Source organism: Pyrus communis, chromosome 7 (assembly GCF_041283825.1).
Source record: "Pyrus communis isolate YQ-2024b chromosome 7, ASM4128382v1, whole genome shotgun sequence".
NCBI lineage: Eukaryota > Viridiplantae > Streptophyta > Magnoliopsida > Rosales > Rosaceae > Pyrus > Pyrus communis.
Genome location: NC_142571.1, coordinates 458,782 through 481,122, shown reverse-complemented (window position 1 = coordinate 481,122; position 22,341 = coordinate 458,782). Strand labels below are relative to the sequence as shown.

The window sequence follows — 22,341 nt, the reverse complement described above, 5'->3', positions numbered from 1 at the left end:
AGTCTATAAATCGAGTAAGACCTCTTTTAAATATTATTTTCTAAATAATTTAGCTAAATCACACAATTGCCAAAAAAGAAAAAAAAATAAAAATAGAAAGGGTACTAAAAAAGGTTAGGAGATGGAAGATTGCATATTTAGTATTGAACTCAGAACAAATATGTTGTCTTCTCATGTTACAATATGAGGATTTATTACTACCAAAAATTTTATTCAAACCCAGAATTATATTGTGGTATTTAGACCAACAAAACAACCGCTCACATGTTTAATTTTTCGTATAACATTCTCAAAATTGGTTTAAGACAAAGAAAATTAATGAAAAGGACTTGAAAATTTTGAGTTTTAACGACAAAGACAAAATAAAGGGTAAAGTAAATAGTACTAGGATTGAATTTTTAGTATAAAAATATGATTTTTCGTTAAAATGAATAGTACCAAAAGCTTTTCGTTAAAATTTTCTAAAAAATATCGTCACATTAACATTCCCTTCATTTTAAGTTGTTATCCTAAATATGGGCTGCGGTGTTTAGTTGGGTCTGGCCCAGTTTTTCCAAAACAAACCCAATTAAAGAATTGAAAGCAACCAGAAAGACAAAATTAACCTTGCATCTTTTTCATAATAGTCAGGACAGTGGTGTAGTTTAGTAGAAAACATAAGGGCATTTAATGAAATGTCCATCAGTACATGATCGCCCTATCGCTAAAGCCCTAGGGCTCATTGAGCAGCCGACGGAGAGCAAGTTCATTGCAGCAGGGAGGAGGAGGTGAGCTCAAAGCTTTAACAATGGCGGAGAAGGGCCGCGGCAAGGGAAGAAAGGAGGAGGTCGTCACCAGAGAGTACACTATCAACCTCCACAAACGCTTGCATGGATGGTAAGCCCTCAGAATTTTACTGATGTTTTGTTCTTGGTTTAGATCTTAGTTTAAGGAGGTTAAATTGATTTTGATATTTGTTTTTTAATAGTTTTATTTTGTGGGGTGTTTGAGCTAAAAGTGATGAATTAATTGTTTTATTGATTGCATTTTTTAATTTATTGGGTCATGGATCAAAATCTAAGCTTTGGAGTGAGATAATTAGGGTTTTTAGCAGCTTGATCATTTTTTTTTTCTATAGCTTCTTTCATTTCCTGAATCATTGGAGAATTCCTTTGCAATGACAGTTTTATGTTTACTAGGGTATTGATTAGTTGCTTGTCTAGAGTGCTTATGTTTACTAGGGTATTGATTAGTTGCTTCTCAAGAATGCGAGATTTTCATTGTGCCCGGAACACAGGGCGGTATGCCATATAAGTGGAGGGAAGGTTTTTTTTTCAAGTTTTCATGACATATGGCATATGTGCCCGTGGCCGGGCACACTGAAAAATCTCTCCACAAGAACATTGTTGATGGTTTGTTCTTAGTAGAAAGTGAATTGTTGATTTGCCAACATTCTTTTATGTCCTCCTAGCCTCTGATTGTTAGAGTTATTGGCGGCTTAAATTGAAGGGTTTTGTGGGCAAAATGTGCCTTGCTTGTTAAATATTGATTACATTCTTGATTTTCGACGTTGCCCAATTGGACACGAGGTGTAGTGGAGTATTAAGTTATGATGCACTGGTGAGAAGCCTAACCGTTTAGTGATTTAGAAGACTGAACCGTTACTATTTTCAGAAAGCTTCATTAAATAAAAATATATGGTTCTCCGAATTGCGTTGCAGGCTCCATTTCTGCAGCAGTATTTCTTTATATGTTTTCGCAAAGTTCGGCATTAGGTGGGCTATTTGCTTATCACACTGTTAATTATCCGTTGTCTTAATTCCCATGCAGCACATTTAAGAAGAAGGCACCAAATGCGATAAAGGAAATCAGGAAGTTTGCTCAGAAGGCTATGGGAACCCCTGATGTCAGAGTGGATGTTAAGCTCAACAAGCACATATGGAGCCGTGGCATTCGGAGTGTGCCAAGAAGGGTACGCATCCGCATTGCACGGAAGAGAAATGATGATGAAGATGCCAAGGAAGAGTTTTACTCGCTAGTCGCTGTCACGGAGGTCCCTCCAGAGGGATTTAGTGGTTTGGGCACCAAGGTGATCGATGAAGAAGAAAGCTGAACTCCGTTTAAACCCCGTTTTTGTTCTAGTTAGGTGATCCCAATTTCGGTTGTACTTTTGTTTAATTGAGGATGTGTGGCCTGGTTTTGTCTGTCCTTGGAACTTCTAAATCAGAGTTTTTGAATGGTTTAATTAGTGTTTTGTCGCCTTTAGTATATCTCTTGTCACGAGATATGCCCGGGAAACATTCTAGAATTTACCGGGGAGATTCAAAAGGTACACCTTGAAGGTGACCCAAAAGACTCTTCCAAGCTGTCCAACTTACGATTCAAATTCCTCTTGGCTAACGAGGTTTAGCTGATCAAGTTATGGTAAAGCAATGATTTTGTTGAGTGCATATCTAAGTTTACCCAAGTTGACTAGAGCTCTGCTCTCCACTCTCTACACCCAAATTCGAATTCTTGGTGAATCATTTCTAGTCCACTCTAGTTTTTAATATTACTTTTAATATGTATTGTTTAAACGTGGCAACCTTTCATTGTAATGTTCTTTTAATTGCATCTAGCTTACCAAGTAGTCCGGCAATTTTTTTTTTGTTTTTTGAACAATGATATTATCTATACTAAGGGGATGAGAGAGTGGGTTGAGCCTTACTGGGTTAGCCATAAGAAATGTGGTTCAAATTCGCCTTTGGCGAGAATCGAACCTAATACCTTTTACTTACAAGTAAAGAGAAATATCAATAGACTGTAGTACTAAGTAGTAAGTATTTTGACATTTTAAAGAAGGGTAGTGCTAGGGAGACCAAAATTTTAAAACAAATGATGTGTCACCAATAAGAAACAAGCACGTTAATTGACATTTAATTAATAATCCAATTATCTACAACTACATCATTTGGTTTAAAAAATTCTGATCCCCAAGCATTACTCTCTACAATCTTCACCGTTGGATTCTTATATTTAATTTTCAACGTTCAATTTTTTAAATTCAATCTTTAATGTTTATTTTCCAGTCGACTCAATAATCACACAATATTTTTTAATCTCGCTAGAAGAAGAAGAAAAAGAGAGGGAAAAATAAACACTTTCTTTACGACATGCCTCCTTTTTTTCACAGTTTAACTTTGCAGCGCCAAGAAATCGTGCCCGCGAAGTTTCTTTTAAAACAACAACGTCCCGCCAGTCCTCCTGCCCAAAAATAATAACAAAACTCGCAGCCAAACATGCCCGCTCAAACCCCAGAAGTTGCAGAGCCACTCACCAACACTCACTGGTAGACAGAGAGAGAGAGAGCTAGCGAATGATCATCAGGATGCCGTTAATCTTCTGCATTGTACTCTCCTACGGATAGAGCTAACTTCCACTGAGGTAATTTCTCTCTCTTTCTCTCTCTCACTCTCTTACTTTCGCGATTTTTATAGTTCATTTTTGTTGCAAATTAGGGATTTCAGAGAGGGGAAGTGGAATTGTGAGTTCTTAATTTTGAATTCGGCATTTGGAAGGGCCAAGATCCACACTCACTGCGACCAAACAGAACCGTAATGTTTCAGACTGCTGATTGTATATATTTATTCATTTGAATCTCGAGCTATGTTAGTTCCTCGCAGTTTTTCGAGCTTTATGTGAAATTAATTGAATTTTCTTTGCTTGATTAGTGTGGATATTAGGCATTGTGCTTTCTGCTTTTTGGAGATTGTTTGTCACTTACAATAAGAGATTTTATATTTTTTGAATTTAGCTATGGCTGCTTGTTTTGCTTATTTTTGGTTTTTGTTTGTTATGTAAAAAATTCAGAGATGGACTCTCTGAAAGTAGGTTGTGACCCCATTGACAGTGAATTGGATGGTGTGGACTATGTCTCTGGGCTTAGTACTTTACTCGTTGCCACGATTCAGGAAGCCAAAGACAGGATTTCTCAGATTGAATACGTTTTCTGCAACCAGCTTTATACATATTTCCAATCTAAGTCTAAAAGCTTCCAGAAATTCGAAAACCAATGGAAAGAGAAAGAAAATGATCTCTTATGTCGAATTGAAACACTTAGAGTTGAAAAGCAACAAACCCTTGAAGAGAACCGCTTACTCAAGCTTGACAAGGGAAATCCATCCAAGGAACAGGAAGAGAAGGTGAGCCAACTACTCGCCGAACTGAAAGGTGTGCAGTTCAAAGGTAATGAGCTTGAGCGAATGCTGAAGCAGAAGTCTACGGAAGTAGATAAGGGAATGGAATTGGAGAGTAAGTTGCTCGGAGTGATTCAATCCAAAGATGCTGTCATTATGGATAAGGAAAAACAACTGAAAGAGAGTGAAGAAAGTAGAAACATGCTTCTTGCTAAATTGAGTGATCTTGAAAATAGAGTTCATGAACTCCAAGAGGAGCTCGGGGAAAAGATTAACCAAGTAGCCAAAAGAAATGAGCTAGAAGAAAATTTATTTCGAAAGGTTGAGCATCAGTCTTCTGAGATCATGAATAAAGAAAAGCTTTTGAATGATCAAGAAGAAGAGAAAAAACTTCTCAGGGCCAAATTGGAAATTTTGGAAGAAAATGTTAGTCAACTCCAAAAGGAGCTCCTTACAAAGAACAATGAAGTGGAGGGTTATCTGAGGGAGAAAAAACAGTTTCTAGCCAAAGTAACTAGTTTAGAGGAAAAAGTTGATGAACTAGGCATGGCTGGCGAAGTGGCCAAAAGAAGGGATTCATGTGAAAAGTTAAATCAACAGATTGAATCAATGACCTCGGGTTTACAGGCTGAGAGGAAGAAGTACACAGATCTTATTGGTGCTTACAAAAACCTGAAATCTCAGCACAAGTATCTCCGCACAAAGCTTGGTCTTACAAGGGAGAATATGCTACCCCAGAATAAGTTGGAAGATAGAAGTGATTTGTTGAGATACGATCAAAATCCATCAACTTCACATGGTATGATGCTCTTTCTGTTTTGTTCTTTCCATCTTTATTAGTCTTTTGAAAATGAAATATAAATACTCCCAAGGAAAATGTGTGTTAGTACAAACTACAAACTTATGATGATCTGCCAAATGTTGTTTTACTGGATAATTTTGGGTCCGCTGATTTTCGTCTGTTACCTTTCAATTGAAGTTGTTGTAAGAAATATGTATTACTGGAATTTATGGTTCTTCCAATTATAGCTTTACTAGATGATATTGGGATGGCTGATCTTGTATGTTACTTTTGAATTGAAGTCTGAGTGGTATCTTTTACTTTTAAAAACATTTTCGATTCCTAAGTTTATAGTAATAGGGGAATAGCACACATGCACGTAGCTTTAGCTTGTGGTTCGGTTTTCCATTGGGATTTCATTTCCTGGCACCCTTGTTTGATTGATTCATCTATTGCAAATTGTAGATCTTGTCGAGAAAAATCAGAATGCTTCTGCGTCAACTTTATGCACAAAAAAAGTCAGGAATGAAATCAGTTGTAACAATAACTTGGAGGAGGATGTGAAAGGAGGCAAGCCAATTCAAGCAGCTAGTCCTATCTCTTCTACTTCCTTCTTCCCCATTGCACAAAAATGCCCTCCCACCTCAAAATCTGCCCCAGTAGCTGGGAGAAAACGGCCTGCTTCCAGCTGGGTGGATACTAGGAGGCGTCAAGGCCAAGATGGGCCTGACCCACACGATGATTTTCTTGATACCCCACTTGAGAACATCAGAGGAAACTTGAATAAAGCCACAAAGGAACAAGTTCCTGATCGTCCAGTTCCAGTTCCAGCTCCAAATGACATGAATCTAGATAGCTCAGATGATGAAACACAGGATGTTAACGCTGTAGTTAGGCCACAGAAGCAGCAGATGCCAGCTCCAGTGGCCGGTAAAAATGGTTTCAAGTTTGTAGAACCTATAAGAAAGAAAGCTGAGCGGGAAAATTTGAAAGGAGTTGAATGCAAGCAGTGCAAAAAGTTCTATGACGCTGTCCTTCCCAATGAAGGCGGTGGTAAGGACACCGATAATAATAAGCAAAATTTTCGCTGTGAGCACCATGAAGGTGTTTCTCGTCATCGGTATAGGTATGCTCCCCCTCTTACTCCAGAAGGGTTTTGGAATATTGGATTTGAATCTGAAATGTGATATTGAGAAAATTTTGGTTCATTTTTTCTTTTCGTAGATCATTGATTTGTAGTCATATTTAATTTCATATAAAAAAGGTCCAAAAAACTCTTTTCCTAGAAATTTGTCAACCTTACAAACAGTAGTTTCATAATTTGACATCCTCTTGTAATATCCTTTATTACAGGGCACAGTATTTAAATTTTAATTTCTGAATTTGGAAATGTAAAATCATCTGCTAAGTATTTTAGGTTGAGAACAGAACACTATGGAACTTCCTTGGTTTTGAAAATCTTATTTGATATCTTTATGTGCTAAACGTCTTGATCTACTTACTTGTCAAGCAATTCTCGGTTGCCTTTGAACATGCTTATATTTGCCTCATGTATTACTTATGAGGCTGTCATTAGCATTGCTTGCTGTTTAGTGTGTGCCTTTTGATATAGCTTTGAAAATGCATAATCATGTGTATAATGAGGTTAAATGAGTCCTCCACAATTAGAACTCTGAGCGCGTTGCTGCAACACCAGTTTCTCTTCTTTGCTGTGATAGACATTTTGTCAAGTTCAGAACGGGTTGTTAGGACTCACCCGTTGTATAAATAATTTAAGAAAAACTAGAGTCAAATTGCATGCATGACTAAACATTTTCTGTTATGAAATCTTATCCTGATAAAAGCTCTTCGGGTTAGCTCAAGTGTCGGAGAGTAAATTAGGTTTCGTGTTAAGTCTATAGTTCGCTAAGGATGGTAAAAATATCCATGGGTTTGGATAACCACAGTTACCGCCTATTTAAAGTTCACGGTTACGGTTATGGGTAATCGTTTAGACGAACAAACGGTTATGGGTATAACCGTTTATCCATGAAATTTAAATGGGAGGTTATGGGTATTACTCGCGGTTATAACGGGTGTCCATCAATTATGGGTATTACCCGCGTTTATAACGGGTATTCATTCACCCATTTAATTTAATATATGTAAAATTTAAAAAATAAATGAAAACCCTAAATTTTCAGTCTCTTCGCCAGACTTAGAGTTTCAAACACCCAGTCCCCCGCTCATCTCTCCCTCCTTGCCGTGCTTTGTCTGTGGTAGTAAGCTTTTATGCAGAACCATGTTAATCTCTGATGTATCGTTTTCGCCTACGATGGTAATATTTAGTACTTTGTAAAAATTTGCTTCCGTTTACGCATAGAAGGACACCAAATCAAATGCAGGAAAGAACACAAATGAGTCAGTTCCATTGTCCTTTCTACTTTTAGTAGTCTAACTTGTAGCACTCGCATTCGTCTCCTTAGTTGCTGGTTTAGGTACTCACTGTATATTACATGATGTGGTTCTGCATTGGATCGGATCTTATTGGCGATAATGGTAACGCAGAAGAGTATGTATACATACATAAATACGCATACGATCCTATAATATCTGATTTTTAAACTTTGTAATTACTTGAAAATAATGTTTTAGATACGAAGTACTAATCGGAGCAAGTCTTGATGTATGCTAAAATGTATCTATAAAGGTGTTTAATTGTCAGAAAACGAAAATTATGACAAATTTTTCTTTTGTAATTTTTAAGTTGTTAAAAAAAAGGCATGTAGATAGGTGAAAAATGGAAAAATGGTAAATAAAGGATAAACGGGTTCAAACATGGATAAATGGGTAAACGTTTATAATTAAATAGGTAAACGATTATGGTTAAATGAGTATACGGTTATGAGTATGGTTAACCGTTTATAAACGGTTATAGTTATGAGTATAACTGTTTATATAATTATCCAACAGGTAAACGGTTATGCGGGTATAAACATAAACGATTATGGGTAAATAATCACGATTACCCGCCCGTCGTTACCCATCCCTAAGTCTGTTGTACATTTATGAAGAAGCATGGGATGAGGAAGACGTCCCCGTATCCGTATTAAACAAAGCTTGATTGGTTTTACAGACTGTCTGTGCTGCTCTCTATTGAATTCTTGGGACCCAAATTCCTTTCAGCTATCCAATTTTGGCCTCTGTGAATCCAGACTGGCCTTGTGACTCTTGTCCCCCAGTGGGGTATGGGGTGGGTGTATTTGGCGTCAACCCGCGCATCTTAGTAAAACCATGCTCGTCTTTGCCGCCGTGCTCTGGGAGTTAACTGTGTCTGTCTGCACTGTGAAATCTTGGGGTACTGTCAGTCTGTCACTATTTTAGTGAGTAAATTCAACCGGAAAGTGGGCCGCAAATAGTTAAGAGGAAGAGCAAGTAGTCTGGACATGCATATGTGCGTGTATTTATTTGCCTTGTGAGATCCTTGACCTAAATGGAACATAAATGGTGGCAACTTAATGCTTCGGAACTACCATCCTCACACATGTTGAATTTTTTGTTTGGATATTTAGTACAGAACAGCAAAAAGTTATTTTACGAGGTTGATTTTTGACTGTTTACCCATAAGCAAAGTCACAGTGCATCAATTGTTCGTGCATAAACGAGTGATTGTAATATTTTAATTACTCTGCAAGATTGATTTATGTCATTAATGCATGCATGTAAAGAGCTCACAGTGCATCAATGGTCCATGTATGAGCAAGTGACTAGCATTTTTGTTACCTTATCTAATTGCACGGCTAATTTCTTATCATTAATGCATGTATATAAAGAATTCAGGTGCGTGAACAGTGTGTACAAGCGAATTACGGTAACATTGTTAGTTACTTTTTATTTAAATGCCTTGCTTTCTGTTGTGTAATGTAGCAAAGACTGTCGCTACTTTTTATATACTCTTTTTTTGACACATCAAAAGAAGAAAAGATGGAAAACTTTTGAGCTTTGAGAATTGTAGCATCCTAACTTTCTGAGTCGTATCAAAGCGTCATCCTAATGTCCCCCGATTATTCCATGCATTCATCATAGAGGAGTACAGAGCCTCTCTGAGTCTAAAAAACCAGAGCTTAAATGTCAAATGATCTAGGCCGTTGGATTTTGATCTAACGACTACAATTATTATAATTTTTAAAAGAACCTTCTGTTTGTAGCCGTTGGATCAAATTTCAACAGCCCGAATCATTTGATCATTGAATTCTTTTTTTTTAGATCCGGAGAGGGTCCGTACTCATCATAGAGTAATAAGTTGCTCGCAATCATTTCCCACCGACTTCAAATCTCAGTGTCTGTGTTGTGGGAAACTTATGATGCCCTTCACATGCCTTGGGTTTGTCTTTTGCCAAAAGCTAAAACAAACACTGCTCCAAAGTTAAAGCATATCCTTAAGTTTCATTTTCAGTTGCAAACCAACTTACTCTAAATTCAACATTGAATGGTACAAGAAATAAAAGGTTATAATAATAATAATAATAATAATAAAAGATGTAAATAGTTGTAAAAATCAAAATTAACCTCTAAACAGCTGTAATATTGAATGATAAGTAGCATTGAAGCTATACCTATCAATTCGATCATTTCCAAAATGATATGTTGTCAAATTGCATTCAAACGAGTTTACATATTTACAATCGAAAATATAATGGTATAATTTTTTAAGCAATCACATGTAAATTGTGAGGACTATTGTTTGCATTCTAAATTAGTCATTGTGCACATTACGTATTTTAAACAACCGATTTTATTACATGACAACTCATGTTTATATTGATTGATTATGTTCCTCTACATCTAATATTGGGTAGACCTCATGCAATAATTTCCTAACTTTAATAAGAGGCAATTTTTAAGCATTTGAGATTACCAAGTAGATAATACCATTTCCCATGCAAATAGTGCACAGTATATAAATAATACATTACGAATCTCTCTCTCTCAATCTTATGAAAAAGATATTGTACGTGATGCTCTATTTCACGTGCATGCATATACATTTCTGCCTTTTTCTTTGTCCTTTCAACCAAATTATATAGAACTTAATACTTTTTTTTTATAAAATAAAATTAAAAAAAAAAAAAAAAACTAAACCACGTAATAAATGTTACAATACACAGAAATTATATAAAAAAGCGCATATGCCCGGAACTTCGGAGTGAAACGAAACCGGTACGATAACTTATACAATCCATACCGGCAGAATCCACACGATCAACAAGTACTCAGCGGGTTCCCGCAGAGGCAATCATTGTTGGTAAACGACGACGCTTCCTGGTGATCGAACGGGTTCCCCACAGGAATCGCCCCGCACAGGTGGTTGTGGCTGAGATCCAAGTGCCCGATATATTTCGCCGCCGACAATGAACCGGGTATCGGCCCCTTTAAATTGTTGTACGATAAATCCAGTGCCATAAAGTACGAATTTCCGTGGAAAACGTCCGGTATGTTACCTTCGAACCCATTTCGGCTCAAATTTAAGATCCCCATACCCCGATTGCTCAAAAGGGACGCTGGCAATTGACCCGAAAACGAGTTTCTGTCCAAATTCAACGTCGAAAGAACCTGCATTTTCCCAAGGCAGTCCGGTACATAACCCGACATTTGGTTCCTGGACAGGTCCAGGTCGGCCAACCGGTTCATGTTGCCAATGGAATCGGGGATCGACCCGGTGAGCTGGTTTCGGTTCAGCAGAGCCCGGCTCAGCATCTTTAGTTTTCCGAAATCGGCCGGTATCTCCCCCGTGATTTGGTTGTTGTTGAGGTCCATGTGCATTAGCCCGGAGAGGCCAACGAGACTCGCCGGAATCTTACCGGAGATCTGGTTATCCGCGAGGTTGAGGACTGTGAGCATCTTGAGGTTGCCAATATCGGCCGGAATCTCTCCCGAAATCTTGTTTCCGACGAGGTCGAGAATTCGGAGTTTGGAGAGGGTGGTGAGGCATTGGGGTATCTTGCCGGTGACTCCCTTCCAGTCGGCGAGAACGAGGGTGGTGAGGTGGTCGAGTCTGCAAATTTGGGGCGAGATCGATCCTGACATGAACCCGGACTGACCGGATTTCGTGAGTATGGGGTCCTCCGACTCGCCTCGGAGATTAATGTCGACGACTCGGCCGGTTGTGGGACCGCAGCTGACTCCGTACCAGTTTACGCAGCAATCGGTTCCGACCCAAGAGTTGAAGATGCCCAATGAGGTATCGGTGAGTCCGGTTCTGATGGATTGAAGTGCTGCTAGGTCTGACGGGGAACAAGAAGAGCTCACAGTTGAGACAATGGCACAGAATGTTGCCACTGAGATTAAGAGCAACCTCATCATCTTCATGGTAGAGATAGAGAGAGAGAGAGAGGTTCTCTCTAGCTGTTCACTTGATAAGAGTGGATGGATGTCTGTGACTGTAAGTGCTATTGCATGAGAGAGAGAGAGAGAGAGAGAGAGAGAGAGAGAGAGAGAGAGAGAGAGGGAGGGAGGGAGAGAAGGGGAGATGGGGGTTTGGAAGTTGATGGAGTGAGATGTATAATATATATGCAGGAGCAGCAAGGATGTGAGGGCAACAGAGGTTCACTGTGCATGTGCTTGCAGGTTTAAGGATTTAATTGAATATGGATTTGCACATGCAAATGTTGATTAACAATGCATGCATGGACAATACGAGAGATTTTTCAATATGACACGATACGAGGTGATACATAATGTGTCATTATATAAATAATGGGATATAAATGTTAAAAAATTAATAACTTAAAAAATAAAATTTTCCACCACTTATATAAAAACACGTAGTGTACCATTCGTGTTCTGATTATAATAAAAATTTTCTCCACCAATACAACTTAATTTTAGGGTTTTTTTTTTTAATTTTTTTTAATTTTTTGGACTGGTTCCCCGGTGAATGAATCCCATGTAATATAGTAATACTCATTTACCAAAGCAAATTGGTTTGGTTGTGAAAACTTTGCGCTAAAACTAAAGGTCTGAACGGCCATGGTAATATTGAGGGCGTGATTTCCGTCTTTTCACCTTTGGCACGTCCCCTTTTGCCATTGATTCTTCTTTTTGTTGAATACATTATCCAGTAGCTGAAAGTAATAATATTTATGTATTATGGTAGATGTTGGATTTCCTTATCTTCTAACATTTAACAATTTAATTCACTATATAACACAGTCATTGGTTAAAAAAAAAAAAAAAAAAAAGTGTGCATAAAGTTAAAAACGACGTTCGTAAATCATTTTTCCATAAAAAACTGAATCAATACGGACCACATTACATTGTAAGTTTTTTTTGTTTTGTTTTTGAGATAGAACCTCAAACCCAATCTCAATACTCACCAATGTGGCCATGTGATTCCCTCAAATAAATAGGCTAGTAATTCACCATAGGAAGATTTAGAGTCCTTTTCCACATTTTCTGAGTTCCTCCTAATTAATATCAAGATATCTTTAATGGCTCGTCTATGTAACTATAATCAAACTTTGGAGAGGTTGAATTGATGAGGAGTTGAATGGGGTAGGATCAGAATCAGATTCCTGTCGAAACTGTCTATTAAAATTTTCAGGAATCGGAATAAGAATAATATTCAATCATATAACTGTTTACTAATTCACATGAATCGCAATGAAATCACAATGAAAATCAATGTGATTACTAAAATGTCCATATTATAATAATTTATTGGGTGATTTGTATAAAATCAATTAAAAGTTATGATATTAACAATATGTCAATCAAATTTATTGGAATTATAAATAGGTCAACGAGACTTTAAAATACATTAAAACACCTCAATCAAATTAAAATTACAAATGATGCCATTACTATATAAAACACCAAACCTTTCCATCTCCTTCATTGTAAATCGTGCCTCTCGCCTCCCACCACCTTTAGACTTCAGCCTCCCCGCGTCCCACCACCTTCAACCTCCATTTCCTGTTCTGTGATTGTGCATTCAGATTCAAATAGGTTTGTGGATTCAGACACTTAGTTGCAGTGTCTGTTTCTTGTTATGTGATTGTGCATTTGGATTCAAGTATGTTTGTGGATTCAGGTTGCAGTGTCTGTTTTCGGTTCTTTGGATTCATACACTTCGTTGCAGTGTCTGTTTCCTGTTCTGTGATTATGCATTGAGATTCAAATAGGTTTGTGGATTCATACACTGCAATGCATTGTTTGTTTCTTGTTATGTGAATTCAGACACTTCATTGCAGTGTCTATTTCCTGTTATGTGATTGTGCATTGAGATTCAAATAGGTTTGTGGATTCAGACACTTCGTTGTATTGTCTGTTTCCTGTTCTATGATTGTGCATTGAGATTCAGATAGGTTTTTGGATTCAGACACTGCAACGCAATGTCTGTTTCTTGTTTTGTGAATTCATATTGAAAACCAACGAAGAAGAAGACTGAAATGCATGGGAGGTGGCTAGAAAACTTCAAATAGCCATAACGGGTTCATTTCTCAACCAAATTCAAAGATTCAAAAGCCAAAATAAAGCTCAAGAGGTAAGGAATAAGAGGTAAGGAATAGAAATATACCTAATTGAGGTTGAGCCATGAACCGAGTTGGCTGGAAAATACCTGGAACCTCGCCGGTCCTTCTTTGGAAACAGGGGAAAATTTCTCTGAGTTGACTTTCATTTAACCTTCACCAAATCAAATGGATTTTCATATTCAAACTTTGGTATAAGATCATAACCATAAAAAGGAAGAAGTTCATGAGTTCCCAACCCTTACCTAGTTGGAAAATCATGAAGCCTCGCCAGAAAATATGGAGGTAGAAGTCTAAGTTTGAGTTCGTAACCTAGGGTCTCGGTATTTGTAACATCCCACATCGTCCAGGGGAGTGGATCCTGTAAGCCGTATATGTATATTCCCATCTCCACCTAGAACGAGACTTTTTGGGAGTTCATTGGCTTCAGAGTTCATGGGAACTCCGAAGTTAAGCGAGATTGGGCTGGAGCAATCTCAGGATGGGTGACCATTGAGAAGTTGCTCGTGAGTTCCCAGAACAAAACCGTGAGGGCGTCGTCGGGGCACAAAGCGGACAATATTGTGCTACGGTAGAGTCGAGCTTGGGATATGGTGGGGACCTGGGCCGAGATGTGACATTATTAGTACTGGGGTATTGGTGGACTTTGTTGAGGTCGAGGAGGCCATGTTGCATTCATAGAGAGAAAGAGAGAAGGATAAAAGAGTCAAATTTTAACTACATATAGTGACTTAAAGTACATGTGGCACTCATCATTGACCTATGTCTAATTAATAAAAATATATTATTGATTAAGTTCAAAACAAAAACATGCCATTGATATATGACTAGATAGTATTTTTTTACTAAATTACCTTAATTTATTTTACATGCTAATTCTTTTTTATTTATTAATTTTTTTGGTAAAACTATATTTTATTTTATTTTATTTTAACTTTGTGAAGGGCAAAATGTGGTGTTAGGTTAATGTGAAGGGTAATTCTCGAATTTTAGAAACAAATGGTATAATGGGAAGGAAAAATCCATTCTGATTCTCTTAATAACCTGAAATTCAATTCTCATCAAATTGTAGAGCATCCAATTCCTCCAATTGTTGTAGTTAGATTCCAAAATTTGTGTGGATCCCCACCAAATTTTAAATTCCTCAATAATTAGAAAATACCAGAATATTCTGTAATCGAAATTCAAATCCGTATTTTTAATCTGATTTCTCTTACTTAAACGTGCCATGAAATGAAATCACAAGTTTCGATTAACTAGCGAAGCAAAGCAAAGCATGATAATCCAATCCACGCATATGTCCCCACCATGATACCAATGTTTCAATTAGATTTCAAATCCAATGATGAAGGGCCTTTTCTCTCCCTAATTTAATTAGTGTCCCTACCTTATTATATATAATCATCATTGAAACAATTAAACGTCTTCACCAAGTAATTATAGTGTACACTCTAATCATATAATAATATCGGTCATCAAGTTATCAAGTTATCACCCTAATTATTTCTGACACCGAAAGATAATTTTTCTACAAAAGCCATAATGGCTTTAATTACTTTGTCAATTATTACAATCCCCATTTTATTTTCAAATGAGGCAACGATCAATTGAAATTGGTCCGCTACAAAGTTTCAATTAAAATAAATAAATGCTACAAATCCCTGGTTTGGACTTTTTATTTCTATATTTCTTTTTTCTTATTTTGCAATTTTGTGTGCCGATCTAAAATGTTTATTTTTTAAGATCATCTTTGAAGATTATTTAATTTAAAATAATTTAATCATCTACTTATTATCCTATATATATAGACCACGTTTTTAGTTACACACTACAATTATAACAACGTTAATCTAACATCTAACGATTTATAATTTGGAAGATTTTCCACAAAATTAGTCCTTAGTTGATCACATCATGCATGTAGACTAATAATATTCTCTATTATTACTGAATCTATAACATTATTCAAGACAATCATGATTATTATCTTAGCTTATAATTATCATTCATTATTGAAGACTTATTCTTCCATTATTAGCTTATGTTTTGTTTTCTTTCAGTCCACTACCAACACATATGTACATCGACTTATTTGGTACGCATAACGGTTTTTTTGGGTTTTTTTTTTTCGCTCAGTTCGGTTCAGTTCGGTTCCACAATTTTCCGGTTTTCACTCACCATTACTAGCTATATAGGCCTAACAATTTGTTAAATGCTTGTGTTTATCATTTTGTAAAATAGATATTCCAGTTCATGGAGTCTCCAGTGTACGTGTCTTATCCAACATCCACCCTTTCGGCACCGAAACTTTTAACAAAGATGGGTCCTTGCAACTTACAACTTTGTCTTTGTCCCCACTGCTGCTGCTGCTCTACTCTACTAAATTTTGATCGATATATGGAGGTTCATTATTTCAGCCTTCATTTATTTGCTCCTCTTTTCCTGCTCGTTTTATTTATTTGAAAACCATTCATGCTGGTTCACTAATTAACCAAGACTTAATTTCTTTGTTAATGAATGAAACGAACATCTCCAATCATGCTCATTATTTTTAAGTCGAAATATAACTGTAATTTTCTTGAATCATGGAATGTAGATGTTTGCATCTAATTTTACATCATCGGTCAATACAAGTGAAGTTGTTGAATGAGTAAAGTTTTAGACTGTTAGAATAAATGGAACGCAAATTATATCCATAATCTGGAAGCAAAACAAATGTATGGATCCAATTGAAAGTCGTGGACAACAAGGAGTTCAAATAGCATGTGCAGAGATGGGATAATTATCATCACCGGATATCCCTGGCAGGATGCCAAATATTTTAATTAAATGGGATAAATGATGCAATTGCATGCTATGATTCAAGAAAATTACAAGTGTTTGTATGAAATCTGAACTTCGTAGTGAATAACAACCTTGTCTTCAGGTTCTAAAATTTAGAGGCTGAAATGAGTTCTTTTCTTGACCATAATTGCTCAATAACAGAAATATTCGACACCACCACCACCACATTCATTTACTCACCAACTAAACTTGGTTGACGAGTTGACACGTTCTGCATTCAACCGAATGACATAGTTAGCTCATTAGCTATTTGACCCGCGCACTATGTAATCTAAATAATTTTTAGAGTAACATTAGGATATCAAAGTTTGAAGAAACAGCACATTTAGTGCCGGGCAAAGAAATATTTGATTTATTTTTCTCAACGTTCAAGGAGAAAGTGAAAACTTTAAAGCTTGGTTGGTTTGGTATTCTGATGGGTCATGCGTCACATGGAGTTGTGTCGTCTCCATTACAACATAGTTCAAAGTCCTCACTTGAACAGTGGTCAACCCCTTCAACTTTCTTTCTTTTTCTCTCTTTTATTTATTTTATTTATTTATTTATTTTTTATTTTTAACATATGTTTGATATATATTTTTTAATTTTTTTTATCACTAATAACTTGATTCTTAAATGAGGGAATTTGTAAGTATGAAGGTATATAAGTTCAATTAGTCAGAAATAAACTACAAAAATGATTATCAAATGATTTATTTCTAATTAACAATTTAAAATTCCTCGAAATATATTGCATCCGTGTCACTTCAAATCTCTCTATCTAACGTATTTTAGTCATTTCTAACTAAGTTAGCCTTAAAATTCACAGCCGTCCCGTCCATAGTCCTATGAGAGGACATACTAAGGGCTAATTTGGGATTGCTGTGCTGTGAGAAAAAAAAAAACGCTATTTACAGAAGTAGGGGTAGAACTGCTTCTGCTTTTTGCTGTTTTGGACTCATGATTTTGACAAAAACACTTTTTTTCATCTACCAAACACAATTTTAGCCCTTTTTTAGAAAGTTGCTTTTAAAATAATTTCAACAATGTCAAACCAACCCTAAGTAGTTCAAAGCACAAAATGCATGGTATCCAATAGAACTTACCACTCAGTTCATGGAAGAGCAGCAGAACTGGACCAAGAGCAAGTTTGTACAAGTCGATTTATGTACGAGCATACGTTAATAAGTTCATATCTACAACCTGCATACTGTATGCACAGATATGGTGAAGAAGTGGTAGGTCATAAATCCGAATTATGTGGTCCATTTGGGACGTCCAATGCGATTAGAGGGATGGATCAAATGGTGGAAGACGGTTTCGAAGTGGTTTTTTGTGTCTGCTAAAACTTCATCAAGTACCATATCCTGCAGAATTCAGATATAGTAATGCTCTTTTTTCGTTCTCTCAAGTTCGAATTGGCAGTAAAACAATGAGTTCTAATACAATGCCTTAAGCAAAAATATCCTCGGTGACAAATGATTTTTCACTATCAATACAGTTTTCATTTGGAAAATCAAGCTGCTCGTAATTTAGCTGTCTGGCAGCTTCATACAGAGCAATGCCAACACTTACAGAGAGATTCAGACATCTTACATAAGTTTCAACCATTGGAATCCTAATTGTCCCACCGCCAATCGTTTCACTTTTGCAGTCTTCGAGTGCTTCAGGTGGTAGGCCGGATGTTTCGGAGCCAAATATGAGAAAATCACCCCTTCTATAAGAAAAGTCCTGAAAAGTAGAACTAGTTAGTCAACTTAGAACACTTACTTCATTGGCCAGGCAACAATGCATGTCAACAAAACGCAAGTGTTAATAAAAATTTCAGCTTCCCGACAAGGAGCGACAGTGCAAATAGCACTCTCCAGTACTCTTCTGTGCTCTAGAGTGGAAGTGCAAATACACCTCTGCACTAAAGTAGACGTGTACTTGGAGGAGCACGTTTAGCGCTCCCTTAAGAGAAAGTAAAAAAGCAAAAGAGGCAACAAAGCCTTCATGAAATACATAAATTCCTAGCACAATGGAGGATTATCTGGAGAATGCGAGTAAATTGTTTACACTTGTTTAATATGAGAGAAGCATAATATAGCAGTTGATTTGACAGCACGCTATTGCCAAAAATTAGCAGCCTATCAGTTCGTATGATTTCATGATAGTTAATGGGATTTCTATACATCGCCATGAATGACTACCAAGTATCTTGAAACTCTCTATCTATTTCTACGTGAGTGACCAAGTATCATCATTGACCAGCCAACTGCTCTCAAGTATGGAACAATGTCACTCTTCTTCCCAAATTTAACGCAATAACGAACAAATATAATTAAGTATAAGGGAAAAACATGCAAATTGGGTCTATGAAATGCTATGACTGTGAGAATTTATAGCATATTAGATCCACGGGCTGTTACAAATTAAAGAAACATTTGCATTGTTCAAGTCAGGTTTTGTTCGAAAATTGATGTTTACCAAGGAACCAAAATGAAGAATGATTAAACTCTCCCTCTTAAAGGGAAACTTAGGAGAAAAGAAAAGTCAATACACGTGACTACTACACATGACAGGTACAAAACAAACTATGAAAATACAAGGTGCAGATAAAGGTTATCACTGCAGGTATGATTGTTAGGGAAATTTAGCAGGATAATGTCACATCCCGGCCTGGGGCGGATCACTTCCCAGGCCCGCTCCACCACCGTAGCACGATATTGTCCGCTTTGGGCTTACCATTCCCTCACGGTTTTTGTTTTTGGGAATTCACGAGCAACTTCCCAGTGGGTCACCCATCATGGGATTGCTCTAGCCCCCTTCTCGCTTAACTTCGGAGTTCCTACGGAACCCGAAGCCAGTGAGCTCCCAAAAGGCCTCGTGCTAGGTAGGGATGTGAATATACATATAAGGATCACTCCCCTGGGCGATGTGGGATGTCACAATCCACCCCCCTTAGGGGCCCGACGTCCTCGTCGGCACACCACGGCCAGGGTTAGGCTCTGATACCAAATTGTCACATCCCGGCCCGGGGCGGATCACTTCCCAGGCTCGCTCCACCACCGTAGCACGATATTGTCCGCTTTGGGCTTACCATTCCCTCACGGTTTTTGTTTTTGGGAACTCACGAGCAACTTCCCAATGGGTCACCCATCATGGGATTGCTCTAGCCCCCTTCTCGCTTAACTTCGGAGTTCCTACGGAACCCGAAGCCAGTGAGCTCCCAAAAGGGCCTCGTGCTAGGTAGGGATGTGAATATACATATAAGGATCACTCCCCTGGGCGATGTGGGATGTCACAGATAAAATCCTGACGCACAGTGAGACTGAAACGACAGAAACTTACTGAATGAAATTTTGTTCCTCTCTTTGTAAATGCAAGCAACCGCTTTTCCCCCTCCTGTAGATATAAAGGAATAGGGAGAGGAAGAAAACAGTCAAATGGAAAGTATGGGAAAGACATTCAAAATCCATTCTTTGAAATTTGAAGCGGGACAAACCTGTTTCCTGAAATAGTCTTGAAATTCTGCCCATGAGCTGTGAACTTTAACCACCACATATCTAAAATTGGAAGTTAATTGTTGAAAACATGAAGAACTTTCATTTGAAGATAAAATAATAAAAAATAACACTGATTATAAAACAAGAAAAACATAAACTGTGTAAAGCTGGTGGGGGAATTGGTATGTACCATTTACATAACTGAACGCTCACTTCAGCAGTGTCAAGAAACAAATACATGCATGTACAACGAGCATATCATGGCTTTGAACTGTAGTTTGGAAGAAAATTAAAAACAGAGCTGGAATAAACAATCAAATGTTTAAGTACAAGAAATCACATGCAATTTTGCACTACTGATAAACCCCTCCATCTTGATGTTCAAAGTAGATGTCCCAATATAGCTACTTAACAAATTAAATCATGACTGAAAGTCATTTTGCAGTAATTACTAAATTAACATACAGAAGAAAGAATATATTTAACATTGTTTTTTGACAAGAAACAACATATTTAACATTTACTAGCGATTGTTAGGATACGGCCAATAGTCCAATCCAGCACGCTTTAATTTTGCATCATCAATCTTGAATCCTAGTGGCTAACAAAGAACAAAAGCATGTTAAGTGTCCAGTAGAGGACAGATCCTTCCATCTCGCCTGTAAAGAATAATAGAAAAATTGACACGACGAGATATAACCTACCCCAATAAGATGAAGCCCAACAGCTGATGCTGCACATGTTCTGGCAATGCAACCTGTATTTCCAGGAATCTGCCAAGGACAATAGAAATCTCAGAACCAGCCTCCAGAAATTGAGAAGTTCGTGACCTAAAACGAAGCGATACACAAATTATACTTGAGTCACTGAATTCTTCAGCACCCAAAAGTTGGTGTATACTTAAAATTAAAAGAATATAATATAAAAAGAAAAGGTAAAATGTGGTAGTGCCTTGCACAATTACTATTTCAGTATATACCATTGAATTCTTTTTCATGTATTTACTAAGAAAAACAAGGTTAATTTTTTAAGGACAGCAAAATTCTTCATCTAATCCTACCGATATTCATGGTTATGTAAATAACCGTTTCTGCTTAATGGGCACAAGTGATTGGAAATCCACAACAACAGACTCAGGAAGAGAGATGCTGGACAAATTTAAGAATTTTGAGCTTATCATCAGAAAACAATATCATCCAACAACAATGAGTTAATCCTCACATTTCCTTGACAAAGCGACCTAAACCACCCAAGATTGAATTAGTATCATGCATGCGACTTGCACACCGCAATGAATTGTAATATGGCTAATACCCAATTTATCAATGTCCGTATTGGTTTCATTTAGAAAACAACTTGTGCACAAATCACTTAAAACATCGATTCATCCCAATTAAATGAAAAATGCCAAAATCAAAGCAGAACAAAAATCGATACAATTATCGCACTTTGAGTCATAGATAGACAGATATACATTAGATCTTATGAATTTTGACATAATTTAAGGGCAATAAGCTAAACAGAATGGCAAGTATCAATCAAACTAGAAATTTCCCGGTTCATAAGTAATTGTGAAAATTCAGTTAGCCACCAAAAAATTAAAAAGCTGGAAGTTTGTAGTACCTGTGGAGAGACTAAAACCACTTGAAGAATCTTACTTTGTGAAACTTGTTCTTCCTTCACTGCCTCCCCTACCCCATTTGCCAGAAAGCACTCTCCTCTGCTCCCAATCCCATCAGCTGCAGCTGCACCACAACAATACAGTTACTACCCATTACAACACAACACACACATACATATACAAACCTATATATATGGAGAGAGAGAGAGTACAGACAGAGAGAGCAGAGGGGAGAGAAACGAGCGGAGGACAGAGAGAGGCGGGAGCTGCGGTGGAGATGGGCCGAGCAGAGAGAACGAAAGAGAGGAACTTTTGAGGAGCGCATGCGGAAAGGAGATAAAGGAGAGAAGGGAGAGAAAGGTGTTAGGGTTTTCAAGCCGCTTGCTGTTGTTGTCGTCGTTGTGTCCATTGGATTGCCTGATTGTTGCTTATCAGCAGCTATGGCATTTCCCCCTTTCTTTGCTTTGCTCGACAGTGAGTCGACACACGCAGTTTTAAAGACCAATACTTTACTTAAAAATGATGCGTACGAGTTCGTACTCAAAAAATTTTCATTATTTATTTATAAAATTTTGGGTCTATTATCAAAAAAGTTTATATTATAAACTTATCTATAAAATTTGTTTATATATTAAAAATAATTTTCATATAGCAATTCATAATATGAACTTTTCTTATTGTAATTATAAAAATTTGTGATTCGAATATAAAAAGTTTTGAATAGAAATTCTTACTTATCTTTAAGTAGTCAAATATTATTTGTTTTTAAAACATTATTAAAAATAAAAGCACAAACGTGGATATTGGATAACATGAACGTTACATGACTGATTACAATCCTTATAGTTACTATAATAATTATTTAATAATCACAATAATTCATGTAAACATATATGTTTTGTATAATTATATTTAATAAAAAATGTAATGTAATCAAAATTTTAAATGACAAATTACTGATTTT

At 36.9% G+C, this 22,341-nt stretch overlaps 4 protein-coding genes across 6 annotated transcripts; 2 read left to right on the top strand and 2 right to left on the bottom strand.

Moving 5' to 3' along the window:
* Window positions 1–655: 655 nt before the first annotated feature.
* On the top strand, window positions 656–2,244 carry LOC137735032 (large ribosomal subunit protein eL31z). Its single transcript, XM_068474391.2, has 2 exons — window positions 656–876; window positions 1,810–2,244. The coding sequence occupies exons 1-2, from the start codon at window positions 788–790 to the stop codon at window positions 2,090–2,092; spliced, it is 372 nt and encodes a 123-aa protein (XP_068330492.2). The 5' UTR covers window positions 656–787; the 3' UTR covers window positions 2,093–2,244.
* Window positions 2,245–3,178: 934 nt separating this feature from the next.
* On the top strand, window positions 3,179–6,420 carry LOC137734908 (protein gamma response 1). 3 transcript variants are annotated; one of them, XM_068474227.2, is made up of 4 exons: window positions 3,223–3,402; window positions 3,477–3,572; window positions 3,829–4,953; window positions 5,401–6,420. In XM_068474227.2, exons 3-4 carry the CDS (start codon window positions 3,831–3,833, stop codon window positions 6,120–6,122), a joined length of 1,845 nt encoding a protein of 614 aa, XP_068330328.2. In that variant the 5' UTR covers window positions 3,223–3,402; window positions 3,477–3,572; window positions 3,829–3,830; the 3' UTR covers window positions 6,123–6,420. The 3 variants fall into 3 exon arrangements, with proteins under 3 accessions (XP_088553784.1, XP_068330328.2, XP_088553783.1); XM_088697657.1 differs by having other exon boundaries at window positions 3,225–3,402; window positions 3,486–3,572; XM_088697658.1 differs by lacking the exon at window positions 3,477–3,572 and having other exon boundaries at window positions 3,179–3,402.
* Window positions 6,421–9,828: 3,408 nt separating this feature from the next.
* LOC137734911 (uncharacterized) lies at window positions 9,829–11,437 on the bottom strand. The gene has a single exon (XM_068474231.2). The coding sequence runs from the start codon at window positions 11,281–11,283 to the stop codon at window positions 10,177–10,179; it is 1,107 nt and encodes a 368-aa protein (XP_068330332.2). The 5' UTR covers window positions 11,284–11,437; the 3' UTR covers window positions 9,829–10,176.
* A 6,249-nt stretch (window positions 11,438–17,686) lies between these two features.
* Window positions 17,687–21,874, bottom strand: AGL26 (tRNA (cytidine(34)-2'-O)-methyltransferase). Its single transcript, XM_068474232.2, has 7 exons — window positions 21,594–21,874; window positions 21,380–21,501; window positions 20,461–20,529; window positions 20,299–20,357; window positions 19,756–19,816; window positions 19,602–19,655; window positions 17,687–17,999 (listed from the first exon to the last, which is right to left on the bottom strand). Exons 1-7 carry the CDS (start codon window positions 21,784–21,786, stop codon window positions 17,721–17,723), a joined length of 837 nt encoding a protein of 278 aa, XP_068330333.2. The 5' UTR covers window positions 21,787–21,874; the 3' UTR covers window positions 17,687–17,720.
* Between the last annotated feature and the right edge of the window lie 467 nt (window positions 21,875–22,341).